The 12,564-nt window shown below is 38.3% G+C and overlaps 1 protein-coding gene across 6 annotated transcripts in view; it reads left to right on the plus strand.

Annotated features, from left to right (window-relative positions):
- RAF1 (Raf-1 proto-oncogene, serine/threonine kinase) overlaps positions 1-11,347 on the plus strand; it is a 101,644-nt gene extending 90,297 nt beyond the window's left edge. For all 6 annotated transcript variants that reach the window (XM_069083900.1, XM_069083899.1, XM_069083904.1 and 3 more), the window contains 6 exons: positions 41-217; positions 1,747-1,793; positions 8,892-9,010; positions 9,521-9,652; positions 9,768-9,902; positions 10,173-11,347. In XM_069083900.1, coding sequence (XP_068940001.1) covers positions 41-217; positions 1,747-1,793; positions 8,892-9,010; positions 9,521-9,652; positions 9,768-9,902; positions 10,173-10,313 — 751 coding nt within the window. In that variant the 3' untranslated portion in view covers positions 10,314-11,347. The remainder of the gene's footprint in view (positions 1-40; positions 218-1,746; positions 1,794-8,891; positions 9,011-9,520; positions 9,653-9,767; positions 9,903-10,172) is intronic.
- Positions 11,348-12,564: the final 1,217 nt, after the last annotated feature.

Consider the following 12,564-nt stretch of genomic DNA (forward strand, 5'->3'; position numbering starts at 1 on the left):
ATAAAGATAATGGGAATTTTTTTCCTCTATTTTTCTTCAGAAAAACCAGGCATGTTAACATTCTGTTGTTCATGGGCTATATGACTAAAGATAACCTGGCAATTGTGACACAGTGGTGTGAGGGGAGCAGTCTTTATAAACACCTCCATGTCCAGGAGACCAAATTTCAGATGTTCCAGCTTATCGACATTGCCCGGCAGACAGCACAAGGGATGGAGTAAGTGCTTTAGGAGACTAAATATTGACTTATTCAAAATATTCCTGTTTTTGAAAAAACATTTAATATGTATTAATGCTTAGAGTTTACTTATATGTTACATGTAATATGTACAAATAAAATCTGTATCTAAGGACTTTGTGTGAATAGGCTGAAAACCAGCCTCAAGGTTAAAATAAGTTACAGCAAATGAAACCTCCAGAGATTAGCATCCCCCATCATTGATATGTTTTCCAACACTCTCACCCAGTCGCTGTGCCTTATTCTACCCCTGGCTGTCAGAAAGACTCTCTGAGGGGGGCTTTTGGGAAGCCCAGTGCTCCCACTACATGGGTGCTGAGGAAGGCTGCTTGAGTTTTTTTTGGCCCCTGTGGTCAGTGATGACAGAAACTCCCTATTTCTGTAGCTTGTCACAAGCCTTAGAGCGGGTTCTCCTCATGACAGCCCTGGGGGCAGCAGAATATGTGCTGTCTTGACTGTAAAGGTTTGCTTAGAAGGGTGGAGGGACTCGCCCAGTGCCTTGTAGGCTTTGGAGCCTGGGTTCAGTCCTGATTCCAAGTTGAGCCTTTCACCCAGCAGTATCTCCCCTTTCCTAGTTCAGGGCAAAAGGTCTGCTGGACCCTAAGAGCAGGTTTAGTTAGTCATGCTTTGGTCACAGTTGACTGTAATGATAATTTTGTCCAGAAAGATAAAAAAACTTTGGGCATTTCTGAGGTATGGAAACATACATAAGGAAATTGTTACCAAACAAGAAAAGGCAGAGAAGCTCCAAGTTGGAAGAGAGAAATCCACTAGGGTGGTTTTTAGAACAGACCAAGTGTTTGTTGAGGCAGCAACATATGTTTGATTGGCTCCCCACAGGAAAACAGACACACAACGTCTCAGTGACATTGGCCTTACATGTTGACCATCCTTGGACTTCAGTTTTCTCATTCTTAAAATGAGGGGATTGAATTGACCCTTGAGTTAAGCCTCAATGTTCTAGATCTGTGATCATCCTAGGATTATGGCATGATCTTCTATAGTGAAGCTAGATAAAACTCTGCTTTTTTATTGCTTGTTTTTATTTTGGAGAAACTGTAGTGGTGAGACTTTGGGTTTGGGATTCTTTTTGATGTCCATTATACAATAAAGAATTTCCTGACCAAGTAGATAGAAATATCCATCATCTCTGGGCATTATGGTGAATAAAAGAAGATGGCCCTTCAGGTCCTTTGGCACTCCAACCGTCTTTTGCTGCCTGGCTTAATGTTTCAATGACCTTGCTGTGCTGACCAGTTCTTTACCCTAGAACTGTACTCTGACACCATTTGGTGCCAGATGGGGATGTCGCAAACCCTAAGTGAATTAATTGGGTTATTGAAGCCTCGGAAAGACCTCCTTGTAAAGTCACTTCAGAGATACAACGACCCTGCTTCCTTGTTTGCACTTTGGAGCTTTTGCTTTCTGCGGTAATCTGGAAATGCCACCTGATTCTGTACCACATGTAGGATGAACATATTTTTACAAGCTTTTTTTTTCTTTTACAGTTATTTACATGCAAAGAACATCATCCACAGAGACATGAAATCAAATAGTATCCTTTAATTATGTAGTTTCATGTGATTAATTATGGAAGGTTCTGTGATTAAGAAGATCCAAGTAGAGGTGGCTAGGTGGCACAGTGAATAGAGCTCTGGCTCTGATGTCAGGAGGACCTGAGTTCAAATCAGGCCTCAGACATTTAACACAAAAAAACTAGCTGTGTGACCTTGGGTAAGTCACTTAACCCCAATTACCCTCCAAAAAGCAAAAAAAAAAAAGGAAGAAGATCCAAGTATACTTTGTCATTTCTCCATGGAGCTAGAAGTCGTCTTCATACAACTGAGGAATGACTATGCAATATAAGGCCAGACATTTGTCGTCTTAGTTCTTCATGTAGATTTGCCATAGAATTAGTCTATAAAACATCACTTTCTCATCATGGTTGCTTTTAATTTTTTAAATATATATTTTATTGATATCTTGTTTTTAAATCACCTACATTTGGCATACATAGCCCCATAGAACCATGCCTTATTAAAAAAAAAAGAAATAGCAAACCACCAGTACATCCAGAAAATCCTGTGTCTTCCACATTCATAGGTCCCCACTTCCAAAAAGAATCAGGTGATGCTTTCTCATCTCTTTCTGGCTAACCTTGATCATTTTAATTTTTTAAAATGAATTTTTACTGTTATATTGTTTTAACATCCCTTTGTGTAGTGGGAAACAAGGTTCTGCAAAACTAAACCATATAGCAGAAAAAGTGTTACATGATGGTTAGTATCTCCCATAAGGTCTCTGTACATCTGCAAAGGAGCAAGGGAAGGGAGCTTCTCCTTTCTCTTCTTTAGGGTCAAGCTTGGTCATTATCATTTCATGGCATTCAATTTCAGTTGCTTTGTTATTGTGTTTTATGTTACATTATTATAGTTGTGTATATTGTTTTCCTGGATCTGCTTACTTCCTTTGGTATCTGTTCATGTGATGATAATAATAATAATAATAGCGATGATTATGATGATAGCTAGCATTTTGTATAGTGCTGTGTTCCAGATGCTGTGCTAAGCCCTTTACAAATACTGTCTCATTTGATCCTCACAACAATCCTGGTAGGTAGGTACTATTATCCCCATTTTACAGATGAGGAAACCAAGGAAAACAGGGGTCAGGTGACTTGCCTAGGGTCACAGAGCTAGTGTCTGAGGCTAGATTGGAACTCAGGTATTCCTGACTCCCAAGCCCAGTGCTCTGTGCACCATAGTGCCCTCTAGCTACACCAAAAAAGGTCATATGTAAATTTTGTCATGATTCTATCTTGTCATTACATCCACTAATATTCATAACATTTCTGGTACAGCAGTTTGTTTAGCCGTTTCCTTACAGGCATCTGCTTTGTTTCTGTTTAAGTAACCCATGAGTTTCATTTATTTTAATTTAGTGGACATTTATTAAGGGCTGTCTGTGTATAGAGTACTTCACTAGGCACCAGGGAAGATGTAAAGATCAAACATTTCCTGTTTTCATGGAGCCTAAAATCTTACAGGTAGAGACAACACAAGAGATTATAAACATCTGAAATATTAACTGCATTGGGCTCTGTTTTTATTTAAAGCCCAAGGTAGGAAGATCATGTCTTCACTGGAGGGATCACAGAAATCTTCTTGGAGGAAATGGCATTTAATCTGAGTTTTAAACATTGGGAGAATATTCCAAAGAACAGGACAGCATGAGCAAAAGTATGGAGGTCAGAAAGTGCAGGATGGGTAACCATCCATTTTTGTTGGAGCATAGGATTCATTATACAGAATATGATTTTTGTACAAATAAAATGAAAATTATTTCATGTAATAGAGCAAATAAAATGAAGGTGTTTGAGAAAAAAGTTGGAAGTATTTTGGGAATCCATTGGAAGATAAGGCTCAGGAGTTATACAAATTCTTCTCCTCCATGAAAAATCTGAAGGACTTCCAAGGAACTGCTTTTGCTACCCTAAAAAGCCAGGCCTAAAATAGGCCTATCCAATAGAAATTACCATGAATTCTCAAAGTCTTCCAATGGGAAAAATATAACAAAGATGCCATTTGAAGATAGTAAGTCCTGCATAGTTCAAGTACTTTTTAACTTTTACATTCTGTACTTTTGGAAGAAAGACACAAATGACACCCTCTTCCCCCAAAAAAGATGGTATCGTGGATTCAGCTAAAAATAGCAATTTCCAAAATGTAACTTAGGGTCAGTGTACGTTCAGTCTAGTCTACAATGGAATTGGTTTTTTAGGACATCGTTGCTATGCCTGGCCAAGCCTTTGGTTTGATTTAACTCCATCTCTGCTCTCTGATGACATGAGGGTTCTGAGGAGACCCTTATGTCATCTCCTTCTTTTAGAACATACACAGTTGGGGCAGCTAGGTGGCGCAGTGAGTAAAAGCGCTGGCCCTGGAGGCAGGAGGACCCGAGTTCGGTTCCAGCCTCAGACACTTAACACCCACACACAAAAAACTAGCCGTGTGACCTTGGGCAAGTCACTTAACCCCAGTTGCCCCCCAAAAGACCATACACAGTTGCTCTTTGTGTAGTCTCTTCTTGTTGCTCACTCGTGTCTGTATTTTTACATTCCCCGACTCTTGGACTTCTGGTCTCTCGTGAAGGGACGCTCAGAGGGCCTCTGTTTGGTTTAAGCTCAGTTTTTCCCCAGTAAGATTATGCTCAGTTCTCCATGGTAAGTTATTCCTGGTCATAAGCTTTTATCTTTTATCCTTTGGAATATCACATTCCTACAGTACAGCTGCTGAATCTTATGTGATCCTGTGATGTGATAAAGCAGTGGGAAGTGAGCAGAAAAGAACAAGGGCACCGATAACCCCTATTTTGACAAATGATAGTCCAAGATGCAGAATAAGATGCATTTTTGGATATAGCTAATATGGGATTATTTTTTCCTTGGCTGCTTTTTTTTTTTGTTAGAAGGGTTTTATTTTTTGCCTGGTAGGGAGCAGGGGAGGTAGGATGGGGGGAAATGCTTGATAATTGGGAAAAAAATATATAAATTATGTACCCACTTTTTGAGGGTCTTTGAAAATGAGAAAGGAATAGGTAAATTTTTTTCTCGTTTGCAGAAGTTTTTACGGAATTTGTAAGTGTATTTTTAAAGAGTTTTATTGATGTTTTTTGTTTTTATACCACATTAATTTCAAAATCTATTACCACTTCACTCCCTAGTCAGACTGCCTTTTCTTTGTTTAAAAAGCCAGCTCTGCATCAGCAGTTGACCCATCAGCCTGTGCTTGACAGCATCTGTCCCGCTCCTCCCTGTCTCCGGTAAAGGTGAGGAGGCACATCTTCTGATTTCTTTTTTGGGAACAAACCCAGTGGCTCCCATGGCAGAGCTTGCAGATTCATGTTGTTGTTCTTTCCATCTCTGTTGTTAGCACTGTGCAGATTGTATTCCTGGTTTATTCATTCTGCATTCCTTTGTCTTCCGTTCTTTGGCCACACAAAAGTGCTGTTCATATACTTTGGTGTATGCAGGACCTTTCTGTATTTTATTTCTAGTAGTGTGGTCTCTGGATGAAAGGGCATGGAAATTTTTATCACTTTTTATCATAATTCCAAATAGCTTTTCCAGAATGAATGGACAAATTTATAGCTCATATGACCAGTCTGTTAGTGTGCCTCACTTCCCACACCACCTCCACCATTATCTATTTCCATCTTTTCCCATTTTTTGCCAGTTTTCTGGATGTGAAGTGAAATCTCAGTTGTTTCAATTTGCATTTTCCTTATTAGTGATTTAGAGCAATCTTTCATTTGCTTGTTAATATATTGAAATTCTTTTGAGAAGTTTGCTCACAGGTTTTGACCAGTTATCTTTTGGGGAATGGCTTTTGGTATTATATATTTGGGTTAAAGCTACCTATTTATCTTGGATATTTATAGATTTATCAGACATAGTTGATACAAAGATTTTTTTCCCTCAATTAAAAACTTTTGGTTGTGTTTTTCTCCCCTTTGCTTTATTTTTCTCTGGTTTAGGTATTAGCATAATATTTTACTTGTGAAAGGAATTTTGTAAAGTCATTTCTTTCTCACTTATTCAGAATAGTTTGTCACATAGGTATTAATTGCTTTTTATATTTGCTAGAATTCACCTATTAAGATCCACCTGAGCTAAGGCTTTTTTTTTTTCCTTTATGGCTTACTCAGTTTTTACTTTTTTGAGACTTCCTTGTTTAACATCTCTATATCACAGTCTGTTAATTTGAACATTAAAAAAAATTGCTCTAGGTAATTATTTCCCTTAAATTCCTGGTTTTGTTAGTACATAATTTTATTTAGTAGACCTTGATAATTCTTTTTGTTCTGTTGTGAATTCACATTGTTAATTTTTTATTTTGGTAATTTTCTTTTTCTTTTTAAAATCAAGTTAGCTGAAAGTTTATCAGTTTTGTTAGGTAAAGGCACTAGAAATCTTTTTTGTTTTCTATTTTTTCTTTCTCTAATTTTCAAAATGTATCATTTCTTTGGGCTTCTTTTAGGTTAGTTGGATAAATAATTTTTTAAAAATGCATCTTCAGTTCATTAATCTTCCTTTTTCTACTTAATGTATATTTTTTTTCAGAGGGGGAAAGGCAGGGCAGTTGGGGTTAAGTGAACTTGCCCAAGGTCACACAGCTAGTCAGTATCAAGTGTCTGAAGCTGGATTTGAACTCAGGTCCTCCAGACTCCAGTGCCGGTGCTCTATTCACTGCACCATCTAGCTGTCCCTACTTAATATATTTTCAAAGGACAGCCAACCATGACATAATAGATAAAGAGCCAGAGTCAGTAAGACCTGACAAATAGTGACTATGTAAACCTGATGTTTTCAAATCTATTATTCCCCTAAGAATTCCTTTCAGCTGTGTCCAAAAAATGTCAGCATGTTGTGTTATTATTCTCTTTGACGTATTTGTAATTCTTTGTTTTCCTTTTTGATCCATTCATTCTTCAGGATATCACTGTAAGCCTGTCTCTTTTCCTTCCTACATTACTATTTTTATCAGATTATGGGCTGTTAAGGGTCTAAAGGTTTTTAAGAATGTGTTTAACACTTTGGCCTTTTTATGTTTTTTTTGTACTTTGTTGAGTATATTTTCATAAACTAGTCTCCAGTAGTTCTCATTCACACAGTTACAGCAGTACTCAAATTCGAATGGAAATGAGGCCACTAATCTGGACATAAGGATCCCTGAAGGCCTCATCTTGATGGTTTTAAATTGTAATGTTATCCATATTGTATTTTTATTTGTTCAGTATTTCGCAGTTACATTTGCACTTGGGAGGGTTTGACACATCTGGTGTATATCTGATAGAGTGAAGTACAGGTGCTGTTTCTTTTTTTAAAGCACTTGATTTGGTAGATCAAATGCAGCCTTAACTTAAGGACTTTCTTCCGATTTTGTGTATCTTGTGAATATGTTAAGAACATAGGAGGTTCCTTGATAGAAGTAACAAGAGAAAGTTGTGTTCTCTGATCATCAGTATGAATGAAGCAAGGCAGAAAACAGTTAGATTCACCAAAGGTGTTTGGCAGTTGAGCTCCTTCAGGTCACTCCTGTTTACAGATGACTCAGGAATTCTATCAAGCCCTGGGAAATAACAGAGCCTCCTTATTGAGACCCACACCTACTCAAAAAAGCTTAGCCTACAAATTCCTCCAGGAAGAGTCAGGTGCATGAATTCATCCCTTCCAGACTCTAATCTGAATTTGGCCAGACAGCTTATTGAGCTGATCCATCATTACATCCATCTCATACAGTAGAGATAATGGCCACTATGATGGCACCAGAATTGGATGGAGTACATGAGAGCATTGCATTTGGGAAATCTTAACAGCATGACCTCACACTATTCCCTGAAACGTATCAGATAGAAATACCACTCTTCTGCCACGTCTCTGAATCGTGGCCCAACATTATCTCTAAAGAATCAGGAGAGAAGATCTAGAGGGCAGGGAAAGGACACACAGAGAAGCCATGGATCTCTCTCATAACAACAATGCTACAAAGACCAAGCAAGGATGGCTCACTGTGGCAGGCCACTAATAAACTTCCTGCCTTAGGCATAGTATGGCTTGGAGGCTTGAATTGAATCACCTATGGAGTTTTTCAGAAGATGAGACTTGTAGGGTGAGGATGGGTGTCGTGAGGTGGAAAGGGATGCAAAGGCAGGAAGGTAGGATGTCCAGGGTATGTTGAAGAAGGGCTTTCCAAAACTCACATTGAGGAGAATAGTTAAGGAACGTAGTTTTTATTGGTACTCCTTGTACAATTTCATAGTTTCAGTCCTCTAATGTAGTACATAGTTTTCTGGAGATGATAAAGCAAAAGAAAAAAATTCTACACTCTGTGGCCAACCTGGTAATGAGCTTCTCCAAACTAAACTAGACAACACCACCACTGAGGCCCATAGTAACCTGCCCTCCCTCCACTCACATCACTTTTTAGAACCCCAGATCAACTTCATACTTCAGCTACAGCATTAGTTGTAGAAAAATATACGTACAAATTATGTGTATTGTGTGTTTAGGAAAGCTAGGTGGTGCAGTGGAGAGTGCCAGGCCGGGAGTCAGGAAGCTTCCTCCTGAGTTCAAATCTGGCCTCAGCCATTTACTACCTGTGTGATCCAGGGCAAGTCACTTAACCCTGTTTGCCTCAGTTTCCTCATCTGTAAAATGAGCTGGAGAAGGAAGTGGCAAACCACTCCAGTATCTTTGCCAAGAAAACCCCAAATGGAGTCACAAAGAGTCAGACACAACTCAGCAGCAAATGTGTTTAAGACTGCCTGTTTATATGATACAAACTGAGACAGAGCAAATGAACTAGCTTTAAAAACAGGAAAATCATAAGTGACAAAAAGAAATAGGAGTTAAACCTAATTTGCTTGGCTCCAGAGAGCAAAATTAGGGTCAGCTAGTAGAGATTTCATTTAGTGTAAGGGAGTGGGCTCCTCAGTAAGGCAGTGAATTCCTTATTGAAAGTATTCTAAGAAGTCTGAATTACTTGGAGAGATCATAGTGGGGGATTTATTATGCACTGGGCAGATTACTACACCCTATGGTTCAGTTCAAGTTTTGTGATTTTTTTTAATGGATTCCTTAACACATTATTAGATATATTTCTTCATGAAGGTCTGACAGTGAAAATAGGAGACTTTGGTTTGGCGACAGTAAAATCTAGATGGAGTGGTTCTCAACAAGTGGAACAGCCAACAGGTTCCGTTCTCTGGATGGTAAGGAAATAATCTACATTTAAATTTAGCTTTCTTATTCATAATCAAATGTGAGCTCCTAGCCCTAAATATCATAGTTTAAGGCACATATTAAATCAAGCACTTTATAGAAGAAATAAAGCCTTTTAATTCTACTTTTTTTGCGACAAATAACACTTATCCTCTGTGGGTGGGGGTGGAGCCTCTTGGAAGATGCACATTATCCATGAACTCCTGGTATCCATTCTCCCAGCTTCCCTATCTGGCTTTCTATCCGTGCATCTATTCTCCCAAGTATGAGTGAGTAAACACTGTTATTATTCCCTACCCTACTTCCCCACGCCCTCCCTCCCCCAAGATAGCTCCTATTGGTAAGGGAGTCTAGAAAAGCACACCTTCAGCCTTCTCTCATAATTTGTGGAAACTAAGTCTATTTTCTGGATATTTTAAAGCAGAAATGGTTTCTAACATAATCTAGTCCCTCAGCCCTCCCCACATAATGTTTATAGAAAGTGATTGATACTTTTTCAGGCTCCAGAAGTTATCCGCATGCAGGACAATAATCCGTTCAGCTTTCAGTCAGATGTCTATTCCTATGGCATTGTGCTGTATGAACTGATGACAGGGGAGCTACCATATTCACATATCAACAACCGAGATCAGGTGAGTGCACAGTAGTAAAGTCTATTCAAACAGTTGACTTGAGATGGCAGCCCATATTTCATGAAATAAAAGGTAACCTGGTGCAATAACACTTTCCTATCTTTTCTTCATTTAGATTATATTTATGGTTGGTCGAGGGTATGCATCTCCAGATCTCAGTAAGCTATACAAGAACTGCCCCAAAGCCATGAAGAGGCTTGTAGCAGACTGTGTGAAGAAAGTTAAGGAAGAAAGACCTCTTTTTCCACAGGTGTGAACTCCTCAGAGGCTTGAGTACCACTTGGGTTTATGTCTATTAAGCCTGCTGTAGGGCCCAAGGGTTGACCCCCAGAAAATGAGAGATTGGAAAGGACCTCCCTCGTCTTTCCTCCCTATTAGTCAGCCATCCTGAATTGTAGAGATTCTCTGGTCTCACCTCTCCTTTAGGCTGGAGAGGGGGTGTGTTCTGGATGCTTATGTATTGGTTTTATGTCATTTTGAATGAAGTCTGAAATCTGCCCCTCTTGCTGCCTCTTTTCAGATACTATCTTCCATTGAGTTACTACAACATTCTTTACCGAAAATCAACCGCAGTGCTTCTGAACCATCTCTGCACCGTGCAGCCCACACAGAGGACATAAACTCATGCACATTGACATCCACGAGACTCCCAGTTTTCTAGGTGTTATCTTGCACCATCATCCCCAACAGGAAATCCCCAAAGTTCTGCTTTTCTTACCTTAATGGATGAGTTTTTTTTTTTCTTCAGAAAAAGCTGCTACAGATTTCTACAATTCAAGTACTACAGGGACATCACTCCATGTTGCCTTTTTCTACTATTTGTTTGCCCAGTGAGATGTTTTCCACTCATTTTGTGTCATGTGTCATAATGGTGTCATTTTACCAATAACTAACAGACAAGATGCAATACAAGCCAGAGTTTTTAAAAAATAGATGCCCTTGAGCCTTATTTTCCTCTACAGAGGTGGCTGTGTTTTATTTGGCAATATTTTCTCTTGATCATTTTTGTTGGATCAATTAGTATTTTTATCAATTAGTATTTTTAAAATTCTTTGTGGGGGATCCTGAAAAGTTCCAGTCCTAGAGGATGTTTCCGGACAAAGACAGCAGTCCAGCTCCAGAGAAAAGGGGATAATGAATTCTGGACACACGTTGCTACAATGAGTGTTAATCACGCCAAGGAATTTTAATTCCTTTAAAAGATGGCAAGTTACCAGATAGTTTTGCACATAGAAAACAATCATGCGAAGGAATAAACTGTTCTCAAATGGGGGCCATACATACAGCCTTGCTGCAATTATTGACCTAAGGAGTGATACCTTGGTACTTAACAGACTTCTTTCTTGCACCCAATGAGATATCCAGTTGTGGAATGACGGTGTTTTGAATGAGGAATTGCTATGCTCCTCTCAATATATTTCTCCACTCTCAGCAAGCAGAGTGACTTACCAATTTGAAGCTGTCTTCCAGGAGATGCACTATATGAGGTATGAGTTTAAAAGGATTGATCTTTCATTTATATCTGGCCATTTGTCATGTCGCTTTACAGTCATACCTCGTATAACAAGGAAACTGAATATATACAGTTTTTCTTGATGGTTTGGGTTTTTGTTTTTATTGCTCCTGAGAAAATGAATTTATTGTAAGCCATGGTTCTAGTGATTTATCTTATTTTAATAAAATAAGTTAAATTTAGGTTTTAATGGCCTCCTTTTTCATTTATTATGGAAAGATTGTGTTATTTTAGAACATAAGCTTAGAAGTGTGTTTTGGCCATTTTCTAAGACTGTAAACAAATTTTTCTTCTGTAGTAGAACAACATAAAAGTAGAATCAGTAAAACTCAAGTATAGCATTGCTATCTTAAGGATGTGGTGATATGTGGCAGGGGCGGGAGAAGGCAGCATGGTCTACTGGGTAGAAAATCGAACAGGATTTGGACTTAGGTCTTAACTTCCTCTGTGTGACCTTGGGCAAGTCACTGAATCTCTGGTCCTCAATTTCCTTTTGCTAGATGACAGGTAAGGTTCCTTCCAGCTTTTGGTCTGTATTTAGGTCTATTATTGGTGATGAAAACTTGAGTAAGCTTAAGAAAGAGCTTTCAGACCCTTAATAATTCCATCCCTTAAGTTATAAAACTCTGGTTCATAGGTTTAAAAAATATCCTGGTGTACAGAAAATGTATATTGCCTGCCTAAGTATATATGGGAGGGAAGAATATTTAATTAAAATGTAACTAATAAATTAGCATTTAAAAACCAGCAGGCATTTCTATGTGGTAGAAACTCTTCAGTGCAAAAGTTTTCTTAACTGCCTTTAAATGTTGAACTCTGGACTATTTTTTTCATTATATTTCATATATGAACAGATGGTCTGAGCAGCTTGGCCTTAGGACTTCTGGGAGTCTCCTTTTCCTCAGTAGTACAAATGAGAAAACTATTTCTGTAAAAATTATCAGTACTTGTGTTGCTGGGTAAAAAATGTGAGAAGTAGGATTTATTACTACTATTATGTAGTACCTTTCTAAAGTGGGATGCTAATTCTCTAACTCAGTATGAATTTAAATAAAATTTAGTAAAGTTTAAAAAAAATTTAATAAAATTTAAATGTAAATATTATCAAAACTTAACTTGGAGAGACCTCCTTTAATGCTGGGGGAGCTCTGTTTGAAGCGGGTGGCCTGTTTTATGAATTTCTCAGCTTTCACAAAGGGAAGTGAATTGCATCTTATTTGACTTTGAGTATCGTGTATGTACGAGCCCCTTTACAACAAATCTTTAGTTTCCAAAATGGAATCTTTGTAGCCATTTTGAGCTAAAACAGCTGAAACATTTTGAGCTAAAACATCATGAAAGGGAGACTGGCAGACTCTTTAATCTGGTTAGTGCAATGAGATTCGGATAAATATTACTC

The sequence above is a fragment of the Petaurus breviceps genome, unplaced genomic scaffold, assembly GCF_028583685.1.
Source record: "Petaurus breviceps papuanus isolate PSGF00001 unplaced genomic scaffold, PetGlider_PUasm1.0 174, whole genome shotgun sequence".
Taxonomy (NCBI): domain Eukaryota; kingdom Metazoa; phylum Chordata; class Mammalia; order Diprotodontia; family Petauridae; genus Petaurus; species Petaurus breviceps.